Source organism: Arachis stenosperma, chromosome 10 (assembly GCF_014773155.1).
Source record: "Arachis stenosperma cultivar V10309 chromosome 10, arast.V10309.gnm1.PFL2, whole genome shotgun sequence".
NCBI lineage: Eukaryota > Viridiplantae > Streptophyta > Magnoliopsida > Fabales > Fabaceae > Arachis > Arachis stenosperma.
Window position 1 is genome coordinate 5,932,103 of NC_080386.1, and position 27,071 is coordinate 5,959,173.

General features: G+C 32.4%; 1 protein-coding gene across 1 annotated transcript; it reads left to right on the forward strand.

The window, feature by feature from the left end:
* The first annotated feature begins 17,264 nt into the window (after positions 1–17,264).
* LOC130956462 (metacaspase-1-like) lies at positions 17,265–18,397 on the forward strand. Its single transcript, XM_057883509.1, has 3 exons — positions 17,265–17,723; positions 17,788–18,100; positions 18,185–18,397. Exons 1-3 carry the CDS (start codon positions 17,371–17,373, stop codon positions 18,242–18,244), a joined length of 726 nt encoding a protein of 241 aa, XP_057739492.1. The 5' UTR covers positions 17,265–17,370; the 3' UTR covers positions 18,245–18,397.
* Positions 18,398–27,071: the final 8,674 nt, after the last annotated feature.

Sequence of the window (27,071 nt, forward strand, 5' to 3'; positions counted from 1 at the left end):
GATTGTGGTTGTTTATCTTGTTTATTTGTGATTGTGCTGTTGTCTTGGTGACATGCTTGTATGCTTGATTGGACATTTTACTTGTGTTGTGGACTTAATAATGTGGTGGGAGCTGATATTTGTGGTTTGAGTTTAGGTATATTATTTACGATGTTGGCTTATTTAGATATTACGATAATTGAGGAATGTTGTTAACAGACGAGGAATTGTTAATAATATGACGGAGATTTTGTTTAAATAATGTGATTTAAAGAAAGGGTTTTACATGGCTTTAGGTAAGACTTAAGAAGGATTTCAAGGGTTTAATAAGAAAACTGTTTCGGTTTATGAGTTAAGTATTTATATATTATTCTGTATATTTTTACGGCATTCACTATCCCTACTGAGAACATGCGAGGATGACGTTCTCACCCCCTTACAGATCTTCTGTTTCAGCGACAGGCCCGAGAATCCTTGACACGGAGCCGCGACTGAACATCGGAGCTTTATGTAAATCTATATATCCGTATTTTTTGTAGTTGGTTTAGCCTTTCCCTTGCCATTTATTGTCTTTGATTTTTAGAGGGGTAGGACTTGTATTTGAGAATCTAAGTTTATGTATATATTGCTATGTGAGTAAATATATTTTTGTGATTAAGAGTTTTAAAGTAAAGACCTTTCATTTTCTTAATTAAACTTTCGATTCGTACACACGAAGGCTCAATATTAAATAAACATAGTATATAATTAGAGGAATAGAGGTAAGTAACGCTCGGACTTTTAGTGCGATCATGAGGTGCTAAAATTTAGGGTGTTATACAGGTTGGACGACCCGAGAAAGAGAAGAATGGATGAAAAAGAAGGACAACCAGAATACCCTCCTCACACCCCTGAACGACATATACATTTGATCAATGGTGGATTCGCGGGAGGAGGAATGTCAAAGTTCTTGCGTAAAAGGCATCTCAAGAAAGTATATAAAGTCGGACAGGATGACCAATCACCCGACTTACCCACCATCTCCTTCACAAAAGAGGATGCTCAGGGAATAATACCCGGGCACGATGACCCAATGGTAATAACTATTATCCTGGAAAATGCTAACCTACATCAAACTTTGGTAGATCAAGGCAGTTCCGTGGATATCCTGTTTAAGCCCTGCTTTGACAAGCTAGGGTTAGAGGAAAATGATCTAAGAGCATATACAAATAGCCTCTTTGGACTGGGAGATATCCCGATCCTACCTCTAGGCTACATCTCATTATACACCAGCTTCAGAAAGGGAGCTAGGTCAAGGACACTAAGTATCGACTTCATTATAGTCAACGAAAATTCAACATACAATGCCCTAATCGGTTGGACAATCCTGAACCGACTTGCAGCCATCGTTTTCAACCCTACATCTCTGCATGAAGTTTTCCACAGCTGAAGGAGTCGCCACCGTTAAAGAAGATCAAAGGCTAGGAAGAAAATTCTATAATGAGAGCCTCAGTTTAAAAGGCAGCTCAAAAGGCAAAGAAGTCAATACAATCGAGCTAGGCGGAGTCCGAGTTCGAGAAGAATTACGACCCCAACCAAAAGACAAAATGGAAGAGATACAAATTGGAGACCATCTCGACCAAACAACAAGTATAGGGGCAAATCTGGAGGAAAGCCTAAAGAAAAAGCTCATTGAATTGTTGAGAAAAACTCCGATCTCTTTGCCTGGAAAACCTCTGACATGCCAGGTATAGATCCCGACTTGATGTGCCGTAAGCTTGTTGTGTACCCAGGTTCCCGACCTATTCAACAAAAACAGAGAAAGCTCGGACTAGAGTGAACACAAGTTGTAAAAAAACAAGTACATGCCCTATTGGAGGCAGGGTTTATAAGGGATGTTAAGTATCTACTGTGGTTGGCCAACGTCGTGCTGGTAAAGAAACAAAACAGAAAGTGGAGAATGTGCGTCGATTACACTAATCTCAACAAAGCATGTCCCAAGGACCCTTATCCACTCCCTAGCATTGATGCTCTGGTTGACTCCGCTTCAGGCTACAGATACTTGTCCTTTATGGACGCCTACTCGGGATACAATCAAATCCCGATATACAAGTCGGATCAAGAAAAGACCTCATTCATAACTCCAAAGGCAAATTATTGCTACATAGTGATACCTTTTGGATTAAAGAATGCATGAACTACCTACTAGAGACTGATGAATAAGGTGTTTTCACCTCACATAGGAAAACTCATGGAGGTGTATGTGGATGACATGCTCATTAAGACCAAAAAGGACGGAACATTATTGTCCGACCTTTCGGAGGTCTTCTCCACTATAAAAAAGCATGAGATGAGATTAAATCTCTCAAAATGTACCTTCGCGATAGAAGTCGAGAAGTTTTTAGGATTCATGCTGACTCAAAGAGGCATAGAAGCTAACCCCGACAAATGCCAAGCCATACTCAACATGAAGAGTCCGACCTGTATTAAAGAGGTCCAACAGTTAAATGGAAGATTGGTCGTTCTATCCAGGTTTATGACAGGGTCAGCTCTGAAATCCCTTCCGCTCTTCTTAATTCTGTGGAAAGGAAAGCAATTTGAGTGGACCCCAGAATGCGAACAAGCTTTCTAAGACTTCAAGGCATTCTTGGGACAACCATCCATACTTACCCGACTTGAGAAAGGAGAAGAGCTCGTACTATATTTGTCAGTGAAAAGTCGGGCTATAGCCTCGGCCCTGGTCTAAAAAAACGAAAAAGGGCAGCAACCTATCTACTTCATTAACAAAGCCTTACAAGGGGCAGAGTTGAATTACCAAAAGATAGAGAAGTTTGCTTATGCTCTCGTTCTTACATCTCGATGGTTATGACCTTACTTCCATGCCCATACCATTAAAATTCGTACTAATCAACTGATGAAATACATCCTACAAAAGACGGACTTAGCTGGGAGGATTCTGCAATGGGCGGTGGAGCTGTCCGAGTTCGACTTAAGATACGAAACTCGGACAACCATAAAATCACAATACCTCGCCGACTTCATCGTTGAATACACTGAAAGTCTTGGGAACCCCACTATATGGAGCTTGTATGTAGATGGATCATCGAATAAATCTGGAAGCAGGGATGGTGTTATTCTAGAAAGCGACCAAGGAACTCGAATAGAGCTATCCTTAAGATTCGAGTTTTCTGCTTCTAATAATTAGGCAGAATATGAAGCTCTCTTTGATGGCTTAAAGTTGGCTAAAGAAATGGAAGCAGAAAAAGTGATAGTGTTCAATGATTCACAAGTAATAACTTCACAAATCAACGACACCTACCAAGCTAAAGATCCCACCATGAAGAAATATTTGGATGAGACACGAGAACAATTGACACATTTTTCAGAAAGTGAAGTCTGACATATAACTTGAGAAAATAATGCTCGAGTCGATGCACTATCAAAATTAGCCAGCGCCAAGGCAGGGGGTAACAATAGAAGTCTCATCCAAGAAACTCTACAGACACCATCCATATCAAAGGAAGAAGAAGTACTGACTGTACACAATAAACATTTAGGATGGATAACTCCCATCATCAACTACCTCAAATTTGGCATGCTTCCCAAGGATGAAAAGGAAGCCAAAAGACTTTTAAAAGAGGCACAAAACTACACACTGGTCCACAATATCCTATACAAAAGAAGAATTTCAACACCCCTTTTGAAATGCGTCACAACCTCTCATACAAAGGAAGTTTTGGAAAACGAACATAGTGGCATATGTGGAAACTACTTAGGAGCTTGGTCACTAGCCTAGTTTGTTAAAACGTGCCCACCTTGCCAAAAATATGCCAATTTCCATGTGGCACCTTTTGAGGAGCTCATCAGCGTCACTTCGCCATGGCCATTTGCAAAATGGGAACTGGATCTACTTGGACCATTTTCCCAAGCGCCAAGCCAAGTCATGCACCTTATTGTAGGGGTCGATTATTTTACTAAATGGATCGAGGCAGAGCTCTTGGCAACCATCATTGTTCAAAGAAGTCAGAAATTCTTGTATAAGAACATTGTCACAAGGTTTGGAGTTTTCCACTCCATCACCATAGACAATGGAACTCAATTCACCGACTTGACCTTCAAAAATCCAGCATCCGACTTGAAAATAAAGCACTAGTTCACATCAGTGGAGCACCCCCAGACCAACGGACAAGCAGAAGCTGCCAACAAAATCATATTGGCCGAGTTAAAGTGCCGATTATAAGATGCGAAAGGATCTTGGGCAGACAAGCTTCCTCAAGTCTTGTGGGCCTATCGAACCACTCTACATTCTACAACGGGAGAATCATCCTTCTGACTTGCATATAGAATGGAAGCAGTGATCCCCATAGAAGTGGTTGAAGAATCACCTAAAATTTTGTTTTACGACGAAAGAGCTAACGTCCAAACCTAAAGAAAAGAGCTTGACCTCTTACACGAAATTCGAGAAAGAGTTTGGATTAAGGAAGAAACTCTGAAATAGAGGATTGCTATAAGATACAATAGAAAGGTGATCAAGAGAAACTTCACCACCAATAACCTCATCCTAATTCAAAATGACATTGGAGTACAAAAGTCGGGTGAAGGAAAGCTAGCTGCAAACTGGAAAGGACCTTACAAGATAGTATAAGTCCTAGGTAAAGGTTCTTATAAGGTGTCTGACTCCAAGGGCAGGAGCTCCCGAGATCTTGGCACGCTTATAACCTAAAAAGATACTATAGCTAAAAGCCTTGAACCTAGGTGTACTCTTTTTTCCGACTATAAGGGTTTTTTAACGAGGCACCAGTACAAGGACTAGGGGTACCCAAGCCTCTAGTACGCAAATTTATAAAGGAATTTCTTAATTATTCTTATCTTTTTCTCCAAAAGTTTCCTATCTAGAACACATTAACTTAAACTCGACAAACCGCAAAAATCATTGCCTGATCTAAAAATGGTCGACAAGATGAAGCGACGAGGTACAAGTTAATGTAAGAAGTTATATAAACAACTAGTACAAATTGACCTCAATGAGATCGGATAAAAAACGAGCTCTAAAAGTAACTTAATAAAGACCGACTACTTGAAGTCGGAACTATGAAAAGGAAACTAATAACTCAAAATTTAACAAAGTTGTAAGACCTAAAAGTCGAGCAAATTGTGTTCAACTGCAAAAACATAAACTCCATTTCAAAAGCAGAAGCCAAAAAATGCTTGAGTCCGACCTATAAAAGGTTCAGGACTCAAGCAGAAGCACTGTTCATACCCTGACTCAAAACACAAAAGCCATATCCAATAAGGATAAAAGGCCCACCTAAGAGGGTGGTCCCTACCGCATACCCGACCTCTTCAAAGAGGTCGGATACAATTCAAAGGAGAAGCTTATGCTTATCTGAATAACTGCCTCCCCGAATCTCTCCAACTATCTCTACCTCATCTAGAAGATAGATCAAATCTCAACAAACTCCCAAGATAAAAGGAACGGTTATCCACTAACAAAGGTGGAACTACTCAAAAAGGTGGTTATCTACTCTACTATAAATACACTGACACCCCCCAGGTATAATTCACATTCTACTCTACTAAAAACCTACTTAAGCCCTTGCTAACTTAAACATCGGAGTCTCTTGCATGTACCACCCCCCACTGTCCCACAAGAAACTCAGACAGGCGGCACATCGGCATCACAAGTCGGAAGCTGCCACTCAGAGGGACCTGAACCTCACGTTCAGGCTCAAATCAACATTTCAGGTAACCCTCGGAACAAAAATATAGATTAGAAAGATAAGTCGTAAAAATTTAAAACTAAATAAAAATATGCATATAATAATAATTTTTTAGTTTGAATTATATTATCTTGTTAATTTTATTTTTGTAGAATAGAAAGATAGAGAAAAAAAGAGAATAAGAGAAAAGAGAAAGAAAGATAAATAAGAAAAATGAGAGAAAAAGTTTGTTAATTTTGAAAAAAAATATTTTAATTGTAATAAAAAAATATCTAGTGACACATTTTAGTTTGTCAAATTATTAATATAAAATATAAATTATAAATTATATATAGAGTAAAAAAGGTAAAAAGAAATAGAAGAAAAAGAGAAAAGTAGATAAGAGCATGTAAGAATGGAGTTTATTAATTTTAGAGGAAAATATTTCCTCTCAATTTTAATAAGAGAGTGTTGTATGACACATTTTGGTTATTAAATTGGTTAGTAATATATATAATATAATTATATTTTAATTTCAATTTTAATTTAATTTAATTTAAATACAATTAGAAAATGTTATGTTACATATTTTGATGGTTAAATTTGTAATTAGTCATTGATAATAATATATAAAAAAGATGGAGTAGGTGAAGGTGATACAAATTTGTATCAAGAACTAGAGAGAATTAGAGATAATCAGAGATAATAGAAGAAAAATCGCTAGAACTAGAGACAAAGAAAAAAAAAATAGAATTTTCTATTACATCATCCATATCCTACATTATTACATCATATTCTTATTTATAGTATAATTCTCTGATTGGATTAGTTTAATACTATTCTATCAGAAAGAATGAGAGAAACAGAAAAAAAACTCTTTAATTTAAAAAAAAAATAATTTTAATTATAATAAAAAAATAACATATAAAATATTTTAATGGTAAACTTAATATTATATATATATATATATATATATATATATATATATAGTTGAGAATTGACACAAGAGTAATAAGACAAGTAGCTTTTTAAAAAATTTACGATGGATTTTATAGGGTTTTAAGAAAATAGTATTAAGTTGTTAAAAGAATTTTGTAATTAATATATAAATCCTAAGGAAAAAAAGGTGCCATATAAATTCCTAAAAATTTGAAATATTGTAATTTTTAGACCAATGGAAAATTGTAATATTATACATAATTAATTCCATCATTACAATTTTTAAAAACTTATTTGATAATATTATTTTTTTCCTTCTAAATACATGTAAAATCCTAAATCCATGGCAACATTCCAAACATTTTTCAGTGAAGAATGGCCAGATTCATGGTGGATGTTACAATACTCCCTTGATGTTTAGAGTTTTAAAACTCCATATAATTTTAACAAAAAAAATACTATTAAAATTTAAAATTTAATTTACTTTGCGTTGATTTAGGTTAACATTTAATGCATACCGATGAAATCAATAAACAATTAATACTTTTCTCTAGATTTTTTTAAATTTTTTATGTATGATCATTATTACAATAACACCCATGATCAAATCATCCTCATTTTACTACTCTTCTGAACATCGTGCCTACTTTTCTTATCATTCTTTACAGCTTTCTTTACATGTACACACCTGAAATTTCAAATTTTGAATTCAAAATCAATTAAAAAGGGGATTCATTCCCAATTTTTCATCATCTGTGTTCTCCATCCTCTGTTTCCTTTCTTCTCTCTTCCTCCTCTTCTTCATCGATTCTTCTCCTTCATCATCCGTTCCTCCTCTTTTTTTCTTCCCTTTTTCTGTTCGTTTCTTCTTCCTATTCCTAATCTAAATTGGAGATGGAGAAAGTTTATGTACTCACCAAGGCAGAGGATGTCATTGTATCTGATGGCTCTAACCTTCAGAGGAGTCGTCGCGGTGGAGCAACGCCAGCGGTGGTAGTAGGGTTACGGCGGTGGATGAGGAGCCGATTGCTATGGTGGTGGACGATGGTATGGCGTGGTCGTCCCCGTGGGTGCGGTGGAGTTCGTGGTAATCATCAATGTGTGGTGATGGATACGGTGGAGGAAGCGGCGGAAGAAAGCATATAGCTAGAAAGTATTGAGTCGCGGCCATAGGGAGCACATGTAGTGAGAGCACAGCAGCGACGACCAGAACAGAGCCGTGAGATCTAATCGGCGTTCAGAACAGATTTGCATGGTTGTTATTTTTTTGTTTTAATTAATTAATTAGATAAATTATGTAAATGATTATTATTTGCTTAATCTACAAATTTTATTGTCTGAAAATTTAAATTTCGAATTGAAAATTAATTTGAAAAAAAAATCATTTGTATATGTTCATTTTCATTATCCACACAAATTCTCTTCTCTATATGAGGATCTAATTAAATAAGAAGCTAATTTTTTTTTTTATTTTAATGCAGCCCCCAAACATATATCACCAACATAAAAAGTGCAAATGTATGGACCACTCGCAAATTAACTTTTTCATACTAAGCATAATATGTATTTATGTGGACTTGGCATTTATACATATATTTTTTTCCCTCTAATTTTGGTTAACTTAATTGTGACTTGATGGCTAAAAGATTGAAAGTCTCAATGTTTATTCTTAAGCTTTTGAATATTACAAATTGTATTGCAGGGTCAGCAGACAGTACACTAAAATTTTGGGATTTAGAATCTTTTGAAATGAATGGATCTACTAGACAAGAGGTTTCTCATTTGTGTCGTGTGATTCATGGTGTTAGCAATAGCGATTATTGGTGGGTTTGGATTCTGCAGTTTCTCCCTTTTAAATGTTCTTATTGTGTATTATTTTCTTTTTTCAGGTTCACCCCATGATGTACAAGCACACATATAGTGGAGGTCATGGTTCTCTATGAATTTTGGTAGATATTTTTGCTTAATGTTTCCTTTATAGTTCCTTTTCGATATGTTGATTTTACTAAAATTATTTGAGATCTGATTTCTAACAACCAGAACTTACTAACAATAGAAATGGCAAAGCTTCAAAGGCTTCTCCATAGTGCAATATGAAGACAAGATCCATGGGTGTGAAGAATTCCACTAAGAAAACTATTAGAAGGAATCACAAATAAGTGGTAATTCGTTTTCCCAATTAATTTACTGATAGTTGTCATTTACTTATGGAATTTTTGTTGGTTTGTTCGGTATTTTTTTGGTTTGTTCTTTTGTCATTTAGTTATTTCAGCAGGATTCAAGCTATGATCAAGAAGATTTACCTTAGGTTACCAAGAATAAACCACCAGTTTCTTCCTTCAAATTGCTAAAGAGCAATGAAACCTTCATCTTTTCGTTTTGTGGATGACTGCTGTTATAATATACATATAATTCAGACATTTATCTATTTATTTTTTAAAGATATGTTCTTTAACTACCTTGCTATTGATTTTATATTGTTTATTATTTCTAATATTGCTTATGGTTGTTCTGTTGTTCTGTTTGCTATGCTATCATATACATAAATATTGAGAATTTACTATTAACTATTAAGTGACGACTAATTATAAAAAATTATAATAAATAATAAATAATCTTATTTCATTGATATTCTTATATAAATAACACTCATTATTTGTTCCTCTCTAAACGAAGGTGGTCAAGATGATAAATATGTATCTTCATGCTTTTCATGCTAAGACGTTTAGCTTCTTTCTTTAATTTTTTTCCAGGCAAAAAAGAAGGTGGAACTCTCGGAGTCCAGGATCTGGCATATCTTCTTGCAACAGCCAACTTTATGGGATCTCCAAGCTCCCATTTAGATCTGTGGTACTCTAACTTCTAACAATCCCTAATTCTACTGCTTTCTTTATTAATAACAGGTGAATATATACACTTTTGTGCGTCCCTTACTCTATTGCTTTCTTTGTTGCAATTCCTTTTGTTTCGGTCTTCTTCCTTTCTTTTTAGAGTTGGCATTTGATTGATGGGTTATTACGTTTATTTTTTATTTTTATTTTTTTTAATAGTGGTTTTATATTGTTTTAATTTGAGAGTGACATTACTATTATACTTTTTAAGCATATTTTAAAATCTTGATTTTCATTTCATATAACTTCTCTATAATCTTATTTTACCAATACATTATAGACTAAGATTCTTAATACCCCTCCTTTTGAAACTCCATTTTTCTTTTGTTATCTTTTTCTTAGGCTTTAGTATGAGATTGGGTTCTATTTTGATGTGAAGTATTTCGAGCACATTGCTTGATAGTAAATTTGATGATGTTGATAAGTTCCTTTCTGCATTCACATGGATTGATGAGAATGAACATTAAACCTATATCTACATTAATTTGAATAAACAAGTAACTGAGTAAGTTTCCATAAGATTCCTTAGTGGTGTCACTTTGTGTATGTTCTATTATGTTGTCATTAATTATTCATTTTAATTATGCCTGTCTAAATATTTTATATCTGATTTGGTTAGTAAACATGGTTTCAAGACTTTAAATGTCCTCATGAAGGAACCGTAGATCATTCTAGATTATCAAGGGGAAAAAAAGAAGAAAAATTGCTTTCTTTAGCGTGCATGCAAGAAATCTTTTGATATCTCATTCATACATAAGCAAGATCCTACTTTTTAAGGAGGAAAAGAAAACAGAACGAAGAACAAATAAAACACAGAATTTGACCATCTTTAGTTTCTTTTTCCTCACTTGAGAGCAGATGCATGAAACAGGACATAGTTGAACTTATTAATAAAATTAACAGATCCTCCATTACCATTCGATTTATTAATAAGATTTGAAGAATTACAAATGGGGCCACTATTTTATCTGTGGGTGACTTCGTTCTGGTTTGTTTCCTTTTTAGATTAATAATATGTATCAATTGCTTTGCAACATTAGTATTTGATATTCTTCTTTGAGTGGTTATGTTTTAGTTCGATGAGGTGAATTTGACTGGCACAAAGTTTGAATATTTATGATTTGGAGTGAATATTTATGATTTGTTGACATGGTGATTTGTCTCTTTATCTTGAAAAATTTATATGTTTGGCAAATATTTGCATTTAAATCATTTTTACAATTTTTCTTTGGAAATCCTCTGTTCCTATAGAATTAAGATAGTTCTTTCTTAGACTCTTTCATTTATGAGAATCTATTATTCTACATAATGAAAGTTTAGAGATCAACTATTTTACATTGCATGTATTGTGCATCCTGTTTTCTAGAAAAACAACTATTTATATTTCTTAAATGATTTAGGGCTATGAAGTTCTCAAAAAATTTGCTTATGTGACTGATAAATTTGATAGGAAATTCCTTGAGCAATTACGTGAGTAAGAAGATTCAGTACTTCGTTGTACTTAATGTTCTATGCTCTTTTTTTCCCCTTTATACTTAGTGTTCAATGCTTTTTTTCTTTTTCATTTTCGTTGATGTGCCTTCTCCTGCTTAGTTGCTTTTCAAAGAGTTGGATACTTATTTGTCTATATATTATGACTTAATTTTTTCTTTTTGAGGGATATAAGTTTGCTTTAAAATATTGGGTTGCCATTGTTTAATTGAGTTCTTTGTTTATTACAGAAAATTCTGCACCACAATTCCTAATGATTTTAGATTCCAAAAAATTAAACTCTCTCTCCCATATGTTTTTTTTATCCACTTAGTCATTTATCAATTTATTCTATGGTTGAAATCATAATTGTGAATTTCTGACACCTGATAGTAGATTTTGTACACTTTATTTTTCAATTGGTTTCCTTTTATATTAATGGTATGTATCAATTGCTTCGCAACATTAGTGTTTGATATTCTTCTTTCAGTTGTTATGTTTTAGTTGGATGAGGTGGATCTGGCTGGTGCAAAGTTTGAATATTTATGGTTTAGAGTGCATATTTATTTTTAAAAAAAAAATCATGAAGCTTTTCATCTTTTGCTGCTTTAGCTTTCATTATTGTATATTCATGCTCTACCTACACAAGCTATATCTTGTCCAGCTAATTTTTTGTTGTGATAGTAAATTGTCTCTTATCTTGAAAAATTTATATTTGGCAAATATATGCATTTAAACCATTTTTTCAATTTTTCTTTTGAAAGCCTCTGTTCCTATAGAATTAAGATAATTCTTTCTTAGACTCTTCCATTTATGTGAACCTATTATTCTACATAATGAGAGTTTAGAGATCAACCATTTTGCATTCCGTGTAATGTGCATCCTGTTCTCTAAAAAAGTAGCTATTCATATTTCTTAAATGACTGAGTTATGAAGTTTTCAAAAAACTTGGTTATATGATATATAATATTCTGTGCTCTTTTGAATGTCTATAATCATATTTTTTTATTATCATTATTATTTTGACTGCTGTTCTGTTAATGTATATTTATAATTTTACATGACTTTTGTGGTATTATGTAGTATATGAAGTTGGTAACAGTGCCATTGCAATGTTAGGTGATCTTAATGTTAGGTGATCTTAATAGTAGGAAATGGCTTTTCCTCTCTGATGTGTGTTATTATCTATGAGACAATGACTATTAACAAGTTTTAAGGGTCAAACATATGAGTCTATATTTGTCGAAGCATGTTTTTACACGCAGACAATTTTATGTTGCTCTTTCAAAAGTAAAATTCAAAATCAAGATTAAGGGTATTAGTTTAGAATAATCATTCAAGGCAAAAGATATAAATGTTGTTTGTAGACAAATTTAGTTGATTATGTAGAATTTTAAATTTTATTTAATATGTAATTTTAGATATTTATATTCTTCTATAAGTTTGTTACTTCTTTGTAGAAATTATTTTTGGATACTTATTCACTTTAGTTTACAATTTTTCTATCATGTATTTATTGTAATTAAACGATAATCTTAATCTTAATTTATATGTTCTTACAATTTTCTTAAAAGTAAAATTAGATCATTTTATTCTTATGATTTAATTTAAAATAAAAAATTATATTTAATTAGTTATTCTAACAATAGCTTAATATTAACTGATTTTTATTAAACTTAGCGTATCTATGCATCGCTTAATGTTATCGATTTTAAAGACAAAATGGTGAGGTGTGCATGAAGGGCATGAACACTAGGAGATCGATTTTAAAGACAAAATGGTGAGGTGTGTATGAAGGGCATGAACACTAGGAGATTATCACAGGGCTGAACTAATTCTAAAAGTAGAGTGATGATGTTGAATTTTTCTTTTTTTTAATTGATTTGAATACTAAATTCTAAATAATAGTTAAAAGACTTATTTTTTTAATATATTTTTTTTTATATAAATTGATCATTCTATTATTAAAAATTTAAAAAATAAAAAAATAATTTACATCACTATAATTTTTTTTATATTTAATAATAGAATTTAGATTATACAAATTTTGAAACTAAATACTTGAAGTTTAAAAGCAAGAATAATATGGCTAAGGATAATATAAAATATATTTAAAGAGAACTTTTTTTAAATTTTTAATAATTTATTTATCATTATAAAATTACGTAAATCAAATCATTATAAAAAATAATTTATATATTATAAAAATTAATTATTATATATATATATATTAGTTAATAATATTTTATTATTTAAATTAATTAAATACTAATTTTTTGTCTTTCAATTTTAATTAACATATATGATATATCTAATATTTTTCATTATTTTTGTGCCATTCCCGTGCGATGCACGGGTCGATGCACTAGTTAAAAGTTAAAAAGAGGTATTTTTAAAGCGTGTGATTAATTGGTATACCGAAGAACATTGTAGCATATATATTACGCATTATTGAACCTTATCATATAAATATTCCTATGACATGTGATTGGCGTGATTATATATATAGTTTTTTTTTCTTTTATAAGAATTTTTCAGCTTTAGTTCTGAAGATATATATATATATAGTAAAATTAATTATTAATATATTTATATATTAATATATATATATAATTTAATTTTTTTAATATATATTTTATATTTTAATATATATTTATTTTAATTATTGATTTTAGTGTACATTATATGAATTTTTGGGTAAAACACTATAATAAGCCAAGGAGAATAAAATTTTACACAAATGAGCCAAATGAAAAATTAGTTCATGAATCCACCAACGCATATTACTATATAGTTCGAATCAGGTTCATTCGAACTCTATTCACACATAATTCGAATCATATTGATTCGAATTATACACAAATGCACACACACTAATTCGAATCATGTTGATTCGAATTACACTCACACACCCTGCACATAGTAATTCGAATTGAACAGATTCGAATCACTTGTGATTTAATTCTGCCCATTTTTTATTAAAAAATTAATAATTGATTAAAAAATTAATAATTAAAAAATTAAAAAAATATATTTTTTATTTCATGCATTAAAAAAAGCTAACAAAATATTTTACTTTATACAAAATAATTTTAAAAAATGGCTTAAAAGATATTAGGAATACTATAAAAATTTGTAATGTCCTAATAACTTAGGACATTAAAGAAATACTCTACATAGTCAATAATAATTTAGAAATTAAAAAAATATAGTTATAACCAGTATTTACCTAAATTACTAGAATATTACAAACTTTTATAGTACTTCTAACATTTTTTAAGCCATTTTTTAAATTGTTTTGTATAGAAAATGTCTTAAAATGGCTTAAAATGCACTTTATTCTAGGCAAAATAATTTAAAAAATGACTTAAAAAAATGTTAGGAGTACTATAAAAAATTTTAATATCCTAATGACTTAGGACATTAAAGAAATACTCTACATAGTCAATACTAATTTAGAAATAAAAAAAATATAGTTACAACCAATATTTACCTAAATTACTAGGACATTACAAATTTTTATAGTACTCCTAACATTTTTTTAAACTATTTTTTTAAATTGTTTTGCCTAGAATAAAGGGCATTTTTAAGCCATTTTCTATGCAAAATAATTTTTAAAAAATTGCTTAAAAAATGTTAGGAGTACTATGAAAGTTTGTAATATTCTACTAATTTAGGTAAATACTGGTTATAACTATATTTTTTTTAATTTCTAAATTATTATCGACTATGTAGAGTATCTCTTTAATGTCCTAAGTCATTAGGACATTACAAATTTTTATAGTACTTCTAATATCTTTTAAGCCATTTTTAAAATTATTTTTTATAGAATAAAATATTTTTTTGTGGTATAATTTAAATAAATTTATTTAAAAATTTTATAAAAAAATATTCATGAGCTATTAAAAATGCGCAAAAGAGTATTGTATGAAATTCGAATTGATAGCTCACTAATATTTTAAAGAAGTCTCATAATAAAATATTTTGTTAGCTTTTTTTAATGCATGAAATAAAATATATATTTTTTAATTTTTAAATTATTAATTTTTAATCAATTATTAAATTTTAATAAAAAAATGGACATAATTAAATCATGAGTAATTCGAATCTATTCAATTCGAATTACTATGTGCAGGGTGTGTGAATGTAATTCAAATCAAGATGATTCGAATTAGTGTGTGTGCACGTTTGTGCATAATTCGAATCAACATAATTCGAATTATGTGTGAATAGAGTTCGAATGAACCTGATTCGAACTATATAGTAATGTGCGTTGGTGGATTCATGAACCAATTTTTCATTTGGCTTATTTGTGTAAAATTTCATTCTCCTTGGCTTATTATAGTGTTTTACCCTGAATTTTTCGTAGTCATATACGTAATTAACACGCTGGAATCAGATGGATCCCCAGGGCCAACTGAGGCACGAAACCATTGGCCATTTACCACCAAACCAGGCCTAACCTCTCTTTCCCCAACTTCCCTTAACAATCAAGTAATAAATAATAAAACAATATAGATCCTCCTATGCAAATATGAAATTATCTTCATCAGGATATATAGTATGTAGCGTTTTTATAAATATATTATTCTTTGATCAACAATGCTAGGAACCAAAAGAATACTAGCCAAATATTTTTGGGTGAATCCAAAATTTCTACGTAAATGGTATTTATACTAGGCATTAGAATATTTCTTCTACTAAGTATTAGAATATTTCTTTTTCATACTAAATGAATATTCTTTTATATATTTTTTGAATTTTTTTGTATTATAAATGTGAATGTTTTTATTTTTTTAAGAATTTCATAATTTTTTTTAATTTTTATAGATATATAATTATTTTGTCAAAATATAACTGGATATTTCTTTTATTAAGTATTAAATAAATATTTTTTTTATATTTTTATAATTGTTCATGATCTCAAATCTTCATTCACTTAAAACTATGGTAGATTATTTTGGCTGCTTGAAACCTTCACTCGCCATGGAGGAGTCAACGCCTTTATTATGAAGTCTTTCATATTTCAACCTATCTGCAATGGTGTATCTTCTAGCTAATTTCAAACAAACAATTTGTGTAAATATGTGAAGAGAATAAGGTTGAATAAATACAAAATAACATTCACTATTGCAAATGAACATAAGGTATATGATGCGATCAAGTACGATCAAAAAAAAGACAACCTGCAGATTAAGTTCATTCCCCTAGTTAATAGATAGATGTGAATTTATATAAATATGAGAGACTGAAAAAGGTGAGTTTCAATAAAAAAAATACCATCAAAACTAAAACAAAATCTTCTGGAACTGATCTTCAAGCCGATAGATTTCAAGAAACTCACTGTTAGCTTTCATAATTAACTGATAAAAAATAACAAATAAGAAGAAAACAACTAAATCAGCTCCAAAGATATAGGCATACAGATCAATTTCCCTTTTCCCACCACCGATGATGAAAACTACCCCATACGAAAAATCAATTTCATTAAAAATACTCACTTTCAGCGAAGAGGGCCTGAGAGAGAGGAGTCTGTGTGTGGTTGTTGGAGGTGGATAAGTTAATGTGAGAGAGAAAAAAAAAGGTTTTTATAGATTTTAATTAGGTTTATTTAATCAACTTTAAATTTTTTTTAATTTTAAGTTTAAAAAATTTAAAATTAATTATTAATATAATTATACTTAATTAAGTTGTTCCATTTTTAGTTGATTAGGAGTTGGTTCCATATATTTTTCCTTCTTTAATTGATACCTATTTATCTTGATGCACCGGCAATGTAGACTTGATTAGATTCTCTCTTGAAACTTTATCCAAACATGGTAGTGAATAGTGATAAGTATACATGAAAGCCGGGGGATTGATGATGAGTAAGTTCCAGGTCCACTAGAAATAAAAGAAGTGATATAGAATCCGATTCTAGACAAGTTCCAAAAGCATATGATTGAAAGAGATTGAACTTGTTTTCCAGTTTCTTCTTAAGTAGTTGCATTGAGGTTTATGTAGTCAACATTATAATGGAAAGTACTAAACGAGTGGCGATAGGGAAATGCATTGGGTGTGGGAAGCAAGTTCCTATGTTAGTTCCATTAGGAGCTCTTAATTCTGCCACACTGTGTTGTGATTGCAAAAGCGCTAATAATAGCAATCCAAACCGACCACAGTATTGGGTGAATAACGCACCAGCCATTATATATGTAAATCATCACCCTAACCATACAGCAGTACCAATATCTCATCAAATTCCGGTAAAGTTGATAGTTGAGAATCCTTAGATTTAATAGATTTGACTAAATTGTCATCTAACAACTCTCAGCTATCAATTTCAAATGAAATTAACTGCATCTTGAGTTTCTAACTCTATTATATTTGATGGTGATTATATGTTAATACGGTATCCATAACTTGGTGCGTGCATGGATACATATGCAGATGACAGAGAAGAGAAGGATCCAATGCGAATCCCAACAAAACGGAACATCGTACAGGCGATGAAGTGGTTGGTGGAAGGTTCCCAGGCAGGGGATTCACTGGTCTTCTATTTCTCTGGCCACGGAGCCAGGGAAGTGGACCGTAGCGGCGATGAGATCGACGGCTATGATGAAGCCATATGTCCCCTCGATTACGAGAGAGAGGGAAACATAATCGACGACCAGATCAACGCCACAATTGTTAGGCCTTTGCCTCATGGTGCCAAACTCCATGCCATCGTTGATGCAAGCTTTAGCGGCACTGTTCTTGATCTCCCATTTATTTGCACAACCAACCGGTTAGTTAAGTTAGTTAGGTATTTGTTTCTGTTATTGTTTTGCTAACGATTTGAATTTAAACAGAAAAGGAAATTATGTATGGACGAATAAGAAAAGGCGCAGAGGTGGTTACAGAGGCACAAAGGGAGGACTAGCAGTTTGCATCTCAGCTTGTAGTGACGACGGAAAAGCTGCCGAAACGTCGGCGTTTAGCGGCATGGAAAGCAGCGGTGTCTTCACCTACAGTTTCATCAGAGCCATGCAAGAGGAGCCTCCTCACTTGACTTATGCTGCCTTGCTCAACGCCATGCGCTCCACAATCCGTGAAGCTAGTAAGGGGCAATTTGGTCTTATTGGCCGACACAATAGCATCGACACTCCCCTGCAATATGCTCATGTATGTATTGTAACTCAACTACTCTTTATGCTGATAATAACATATGTGTAGTGTAATTTGAATCACGAAGCTTTGTTGTTGCAGGAGCCACAATTGTCGTCATCTGACAAATTTGACGTTTATTATAAGCCGGTTTTAATGTAGCAGTAATATAAGACTCATAAAAGGGTCGGTAGATAGCATACAACCACACTGTTGTTTCATTGTGGCAGCAACACATGTAGACAAACCACTTTTTTTTTTAACAATAAACTCTCTTCATATACATGCTTATCCCTCTCTGATTTATGTACTTACTAACGTTATCAAAGACGATAGAATATGCATCTCAACTCTCAAGCTTAGTTTATGTTTGATCAGATTCTGTTCCTTTATTATTGATGAGCGCAATTATTTTAAGAGAATCACTCATATAAACACGTTTAAAAAAATGTTTTAAGATATTTTTTTAATAATTAAAATTCAATTTATATAATTAAGCAAACTATATTATTTTTGTCAAAATTAGACGAAATAAATCAGTTTGACTAAAAAATCGATAAATCAATTTAAATTAATATTTTTTTATAAAAATGACTATAATACCCCTATTATGAAAAATGACTTAAAATATTTCTATTATATATTTTAAAAAATCTAAATCCTAATCTTTCTCTTTTCTCTATGTTATCATTGAATTAGAATTTAGGTTTTTTAAAATTAATATATATAATAAAAATATTTTAGTCATTTTTTATAATAAAAATATTATAGCCATTTTCTATAAAAAAGAATATTAATTTAGATCAATTCAAAATTTTATTTATCGATTTTTCTGTCAAATCAATTTATTTGGTCTAATTTTAACAAAAATATCACAATTTGATCGATTATATAAGTTAAATTTTAATTATTATGTGATTGAGTCCCTTTTATTAAAAGGACACAATATGCATGATGTAAGCTGAGTTGCATAGGTAGTAATAATTGCGGGCTCAATTTTTTTGTTATGGAACCAAGTAGCGTGATGTGTTTCGATATGGAACTTGAGCGTGCTAGACGAAAGGGTGGGACAGCTTTATGTCACTGCCAGGGGTAGAAATCGCATGGTCCGAATTATTTGTTTTGAAAAAATATACAAAGAATTCGGTGGGTCCGATTTTTCCATTACTGAAATTTAAATTTCACAGCTTACAAATCGGACTATGAGTATTGTATATATATAAATTTTTACATAAAGAATAAAAGGAAGTATTGTGTTATATATGAATTTTTTGTTTGAAGAATAAAATGTACCATGGGTATTGAATGAATATATATGAATTTTATATAAAGAATTAAATGAAGTCGCATGGTCCGAGTTAGGTTTTTTAACATAATCAGGTCAATAAAAAATAACAATTAACTTCCTAACAATAATAATTATAATTATAAAAAACTAAAAAATTTTCCAAAAAAAAAACTACATAATCTAGTTAAAAAAATAATAATCATTTACATAATTATAATTATGTAAGAATAATAACAATTAACTTTCTTTTTTTTGACATTTTGAAATTACTTTCACCATGCAAAGTAAGAATCAGAAGGAGTAAAGAAGAAGAAGCAATGGCTCTTTTTTGGAGGAATGGAATTAAAGTGAAAACAAATGCTAGTGTGGGTTATTGTTGGAAAAGTTGTGCACCGTTGGAAGAGTCACCTGCGAACGACACGTGGATGGGAAGATGCAAATCGCACGGTCCGTACCTCATGCACAATTCGAACTGTCCGAGAAGGAGCCCCCGAAAACCCATGGTCCGATTTCTCTACTGCCTGACACCACACAAACGTAAAACTCTCCTCTCTTCCATAACCGAGTCCAACAAATCATTTCCCTCCATATAGAAATTAAAAAGCGAATAATTGCGTAATGTAATAAATCTGTAGTTTGAAATTTATGGACGTTTTAAGCCCTCAAAAAATAATAATAATGGAGTTCTCTTTACATCAAAAATGAAAAAAAAAAAGCATGATAACGACAAGGAAATTGTATGCTTCTTTTTTACATTAGAGGTGTGTGCAACAATAAATAAAATAAAATAGAAGACCTGGTGATTGAACCTCAGAAACCTACAGGCTAGTAATGTACATTAATAGTAGATAGTGTAGCCCAAAAAATTCAATCTCCAGTTGAAAATTTTCAATTAAGGAGCAACTGCTTGCGAGATGCATTGCACCAACGAGCAAAGCAATTTTGGAGGTTTGGCCAATCAGAAGATGGAGAATGTGTGAAATAGTGCAGCCAAAGAGAGAGAATCTGCTCTTGCTGCTCTGCTTCTAATCTCTCTATGATGATGTACTCCAACACGCTCTCCAACTCTGTACTCTCACTAACACTTAGAACTGGGGCATCAGTTCCATTGCTGGCTCTACACAACAGTGGCAGCCATTACTGTAGCAACCTGAACTTCACTTGCATGTATACCTTCACTTTGCCTTCAAAGCATTTCTCTGAAAAATATTCTGTAGGAGAGTGTCCAGCTCCCTATATAAAATTAATATGTCAAATTTAGCTCATCTCATCCAAAATACAGTTTAATTGGTTGCATAAAATTGGAAGCTATGAACATAGTAAACTAAACAGATATCTTATACCTTGAGAGTTGCATAGGTTAAATGATATCCTGTATTAGAATATGCAACCTTATACCTACAAGCCGTGGTTAAATACATTATTTTAAAGTCCTATAACATCAGCAAATTAGCAATGTATCAGAATCTATCTATTTATAATATATAAAAGTTGATACTAATTTTTTTTAAAAAGTCACTTAAATAAAGATGTCAAAAACATTTTTTTTATAAAGATATTTTTTAAAAATTAAAATTTAATACATATAATCAATTAAATTATATTATTTTTATTAAAATTAGGCTGGATAAATTAGTTTAGTAAAAAAATTAATAAATTAAATTTTAAATCGATATAAATTAATATTTTTTATAAAAAATACTATAATATCCCTATTATAAAACACAACTAAAATATCCCTATTTTATATATATATATATATATATATATATATATATATTAATTTTGAAAATTTTAAATTTTAACCCTATAAACATAGAGAAGAAAAGGGTTAGAATTTAGAATTCTCAAAATTAATATATATAATAAGAATATTTTAGTAATTTTATATAATAGAGGTATTGTAGTCATTTTTTATAAAAAATAATATTAATTTAGACGGATTTAAAATTTGATTTACTATTTTTCGGTCAAATTAATTTGTCTGACCTAATTTTGACAAAAATAACATAATTTAAGTGATTATATGTGTTAAATTTTAATTATTAAAAAATATCTTTAAAAAAGACGTTTTTTACGTCTTTATGGAAGTATCTCCTTTTTTCTAACTATCTTTTCTTTGTTAACGATACCACATCAGCAATTCTAATAATTTGGCAAAAGATTAAAATCAACCAATCACTATTTAGTAAAATATTTTTAAAAATTAAAACAAAAAACTTTTATCTATTATTATTCAATTGAAACATCAAGTACTAATTAAATGTAATAAATATACATTAAAAGTATCATAATAATGATAATTATAAAAAATTTCAGTTACAAATATTCAAATTCTACAACTTATAGATATTAAGACTCTTATTACTTTTTATTTCTTAATCTCTTATATTAATTGTCAAAAATTTTTTAAATTTAATATAACATTTTTTATATGTTTTTCATTCTCATTCATTCATTTTTTTAATTATTTACAAAAAAAAATGCAAGAGGTAGGAAATTAGAATTCCAAGGGTTAATGAATGCAAAACACATTACTGTAGAGAATGGTAGGAAATTAAAAAAATATTTTAAGTAAAGATTAAAAAAGGGCAATTTACACATATAAAATGATTGAAGAAAACGTTTACACAAATACAATATTGGCAATTTCCAGACGCAAATGCAACAAACGCAACTATATATAATCCGCTACACCCTGCAGTGGAACTTAATTGTACGTAAACCGCTACAGGGTATCGCAGATTACGTTGAGGGCGGGGTTACTTATAAACTGCTACACCCTGTAGCGGTTTATGACCAAATGGCTTTTATGCATAATCCGCTACACCCTGTAGCGGATTATGAGTATAGTGGGTTGTCTATATATACCGCGTGAGGCTGTAGCGGAAATCATTTGAGTTATTTTAGAAAGAAAGTTAGAGAGAGAAAGTAGAGAGAAGGGAGAGAAAATTTAAAATATTTGAGTAGTTTGGAAGAATGGAGGATGAACGGCGGTTGTACTGGCTCGACGGCGTTGCTCACGTAGCCAGAACCATCGATGCAGAGGTAAGTGTCTGTATTTCCAAACACTATTTTAATAAATGTATATTTTATTCAATATTAAGAAAGTAATTCATTAATTAGATAAATAGAGACTTAGTTTAGGTTTTGGTTTGTAAATGAAAATTTGAAATATAAACTTTGACATCTAACATTTAATAGTTAAGGTAGAGAGGTAAATTAGTAATTTCAAAATCCAAGTAGCTTAAGACTAGAAATACAAGCTATAGTTTGGTTGGTGATGTTATTGTTAGAAATTAAGCCGGTGTTCTTTATTTCTGAAAATGCAGCCAACCCGATGTGTGTATAGCGTCCGTAAGCAACAGAATATGTCGTTACATGATAGGATCATACCTTACTTAGAGAGGGCTGGGTTATACCACCTGGCTAGGCTGAACGCTCATTGGTTCTGGTTGGATGAACCTCTGGTCTGCGCATTTATTGAGAGGTGGCGGCCTGAGACCCACACTTTCCATATGCCATTCGGAGAGTGTACTATCATGTTCTAGGACGTGGCATACCAGCTTGGGCTGCCTGTGGATGGCCAGGCTGTTTCCGGGTGCATGACAGACTTCCACATGCACATCGAGGGGGCCAGACTGGCATGGGAGTGGTTCGAAGAGTTATTTGGTGAGCTTCTGCCACCAGATAAGAGAAAGTTATACACAGTCCACTTCACATGGTTTCATGAGCGGTTCAGGGTGTTACTAGCGGATGCTTCGGAGGAGATCGTGCGCATATATGCACGCGCGTATATTATGATGCTTCTGTCGACACAGCCGTTCATGGACAAGAGTGCTAATCGAGTCCACCTTCGCTGGTTGCCTTTTGCTACAGTCATGGATCTTTTGGCGGTTCCCCACGCTGAGGCCGCCGGGTTTTGATCCTTCTCTTTTCCATTGGCATTCAGGTATACTTTAATTCATTCTTTCTTTCAAGTTCATTACATTCTATATTTGAAATTACATACTTACATGCTATTTCTGCTACTCAGATGGGCCACATATTTGCCCTCTTCTGATGGGAAGGAACGGCGGATTATACAGTATCGTCTGGCATTGGATCGACTGACTCATCGAGATGTAAGTATTTTGTTTTTGTTTGTTGTTATTTTAATTGTTTTTTTCACACTTATATGTATACATTGGTATAATGCTGACCTTGTCTCCTGTCCATCAGATTGTGTGGGAGCCTTATGGTTTGCAGGACGTACTGGCAGTCATCCATCCGGAGATACTGACCGAGGAGCACAGCCTGTTATGGCGAGCTATCACCAACCTGATCTACTATGTAGTTACTGAGTGGCATCAGGTTGACAGAGTCTTCCCACAGCTAGGGGGCATACAGCACTTGCCTGAGCCAGCGCTCAACATAGAGTATCTTCATAGTAAGGACGGCAAGGGTGGAGATAGATGGTTCCCCACTTACTATAGGACATAGCATCAGCATTGGGACGAGCGAGTTCATTCTGTGTTGAGTGTCCAGAGAGTTCCTGATCCTGGTCCATCCACTGAGTACCTGAACTGGTGGCACCGTGTTGCACATAGGATTCTGTCACCAGGAGTTGCTTTCGCCGACCCAGTTCCGGACGATGCTATACTCAGAGGGTCGTCGCAGGCGCCGACTAGAGTTCCAGCGACCGATACGCCAGATAACAGACGTTTGGAGCGGAGACGATGCATCGGTACACGTGCCACTGATCGCGACTGGCGCTGGCTAGATGACATGATGCAGGAGGAGCAGGTTGGTGGTGATGACGGAGGCCAGGCAGATCATCGCCTTCGCCAATCTTCTGCTAGACGACGAGCTGCTCGTGGTGGAGGAGCACCTTCTGTCCACCACGATGATGAGGCAGGGTCGTCCCGTCAACACCCTACAGACACTCATGCTGGTGGCACCACGGAGGCTAGTATGGGTGGTACACCTTTTACCCACGTATCTAGCTCTCAGGTACTACATGGGTGTAGCACACAACTGTTAACCGATCTTGCTACCATTTCTTTCACCATGAATTTGGACGATCAGTTGGGTGGACTCCCAGTTCTATGCGGATTTTGATGAGTTCATACAGGGTGACGACGTTCATCAACACCAGAGCCCGATTCCAGGCGGCCCTTCAGACCCTACGGAGTATAGGCCACATCCAGCGGATATGCCTGAGACCCAGGTTCCTGAGACCCAGCTCCCGGTCGACTTGAATGAGCCCGCAGGCAGCCCGTACGACACTTGGTTCGGGATGGGGGGGACGCCACCATCTGCATTAAGAGTTGGGGCACAGGAGGCTCCGCCGAGAGATCAGCGAGCGGCTAGGGTTAGGCGTCCGACTCGATGTGGCACAGGCTCGCACTTGCTTGGTCCATTCGGAGGCGATCATGATGTTGACGGTGACCAGCAGTAGCATCCGACTCTCTTAATTTTTGACAGTTATCCATGTATGAATTATGACTTATTTATTTTCTGTTAGGGTTAACGACTTGTGACAGTTATATCTGTATTAGTTATGTAGTTATACCTGTATTATTTCTGTACGAGTTACTGCGAATGACGATAAAATTTTGTATCAATTCATGCATTTTGCATCATGGGTTTTAAACCCTAACATATAAACACCACTATACTCATAATCCGCTACAGGGTGTAGTGGATTATGCATAAAAGCCATTTGGTCATAAACCGCTACAGGGTGTAGCGGTTTATGAGTAACTCCGCCCTCAACGTAATCCGCGATACCCTGTAGCGGATTACGTGTAATTAAGTTTCGCTGCAGGGTGTAGCGGATTATATATAGTTGCGTTTGTTGCATTTGCGTCTGGAAATTGCCAATGTTATATTTGCGTAAACGTTTTCTTCAATCATTTTATTTGCGTAAATTGCCCATTAAAAAATATATTTATGTCCCAAACATCTAAAGAATTAAAATAACATTAATATATGTAAATATATAAATAGAATGCAAACAAATAAAAAAATAAAAAAATTATTTTTTATAAATAAATTGATTATATAAAATAAAATATAATTAATGATAAGACATAGTATTTATATGACATGGTTGTTGAAATAATAAATAAAAATGACATTACTTTATCATAAAAATATGATTTTTTTAAACTAATATATATATATATATATATATATATATATATATATATATATGTGGTAATATATACCATTTGAGCTATTAACTCATTTTAAATAAGGTATATATACAAATGTACCTCACAAAGACATTTCAAGGTTTAGGCTAATTTTTTTAGTTATGGAAGTTTAAAATGTGTTATACTCAATTATGAAAAAATGTTGTATTTTTTATAGATATGGAGATAATTTTTTTTTTTAAATTGAAACTCACAAATCAGAGGCTCAGTTTTGTTTTTGGAAACAAAATTTAGGGTCAGATTTGGGGTAATAGAGAAATCTGAGCCTCAGATTTGTGTGAGCTGAAAATTTTTTTAAAGGATAAACAAATTGATGGGTCAGTTTTGTAAAAAAAAAATGATAAACCACAAATCTTACCCTCAGATTTGTGGTATAACAAAAAAAATTAAAATACACAAAATTGTGCCTCAGTTTTGTGATTATTCATACAAAAAAAAAAACACACCACTTTTTCACATTATTTAAAAATACCACCACAATCTCAATAATAAAAATAAAAAGTGTCATATATATCTTCCATTCAAGAATAAATATCTATTTAAAGAAAAGTCATTCTAATATGGCTGCACACAAGGTGTTTGAAAAAGCCATACAATGATAATGAGTAGTACAAAATTATCAGAGAGTCGTCAAAATTTCATCCAGAGATACCAAAAATGATCGGGATCCCAAAAAATTTTGAACAGGATTCAGAAATTGCAATTGATGCCTACAGATCAAAAGTCAAAAGTGCTGTTGAGGAACTTAGTGCTCACAAAGTTGCTGTTGAGGCTGGTGACAACGAAGCAATTAAGAAATGGTGGATATGCCTTACTTTAGAAAGCATTACTGAGGGGTGTGATACTTTTATGCCTTCTTGTGATTCGATTTGACTTTTTGGTCTTGTATCTTTTACTTGATTGAAGTCTGTGACAATTGATGATAATTATTGTGAATAAATCCTTGTAGTTTGGCCATTGTGCTTGAATAATTGTTTAGCATTTCATACACATATTTTACTTGTCAATATTTTATTGTTTGGTCAATACATAATCATCGGTAGTCACCAAAAACACAACTACACGTGGCCTATATATATTATATATATATATATATATATATATATATATATTAAAATTAATTATTAATATATTTATATATTAATATATATATATAACTTAATTTTTTTAATATATATTTTATATTTTAATATATATTTATTTTAATTATTGATTTTAGTGTACATTATATGAATTTTTCGTAGTCATATACGTAATTAACACGCTGGAATCAGATGGATCCCCAGGGGCAATTGAGGCACGAAACCATTGGCCATTTACCACCAAACCAGGCCTAACCTCTCTCTTTCCCCAACTTCCCTTTACAACCAAGTAATAAATAATAAAACAATATAGATCCTCCTATGCAAATATGAAATTATCTTCGTCAAGATATAAGTATCTAGAGTTTTTATAAATATATTATTCTTTGATTGATACCTATTTATCTTGATGCACCGGC

Bases quoted from the DNA above. Each gene is read 5' to 3' on its own strand.
- LOC130956462 (XM_057883509.1), top strand. From the start codon at position 17,371: ATGGATACATATGCAGATGACAGAGAAGAGAAGGATCCAATGCGAATC. The intron at 17,724-17,787 runs GTTAGTTAAGTT...GAATTTAAACAG, and splicing joins TTTATTTGCACAACCAACCG to AAAAGGAAATTATGTATGGA. The intron at 18,101-18,184 runs GTATGTATTGTA...TTGTTGTTGCAG, and splicing joins CTCCCCTGCAATATGCTCAT to GAGCCACAATTGTCGTCATC.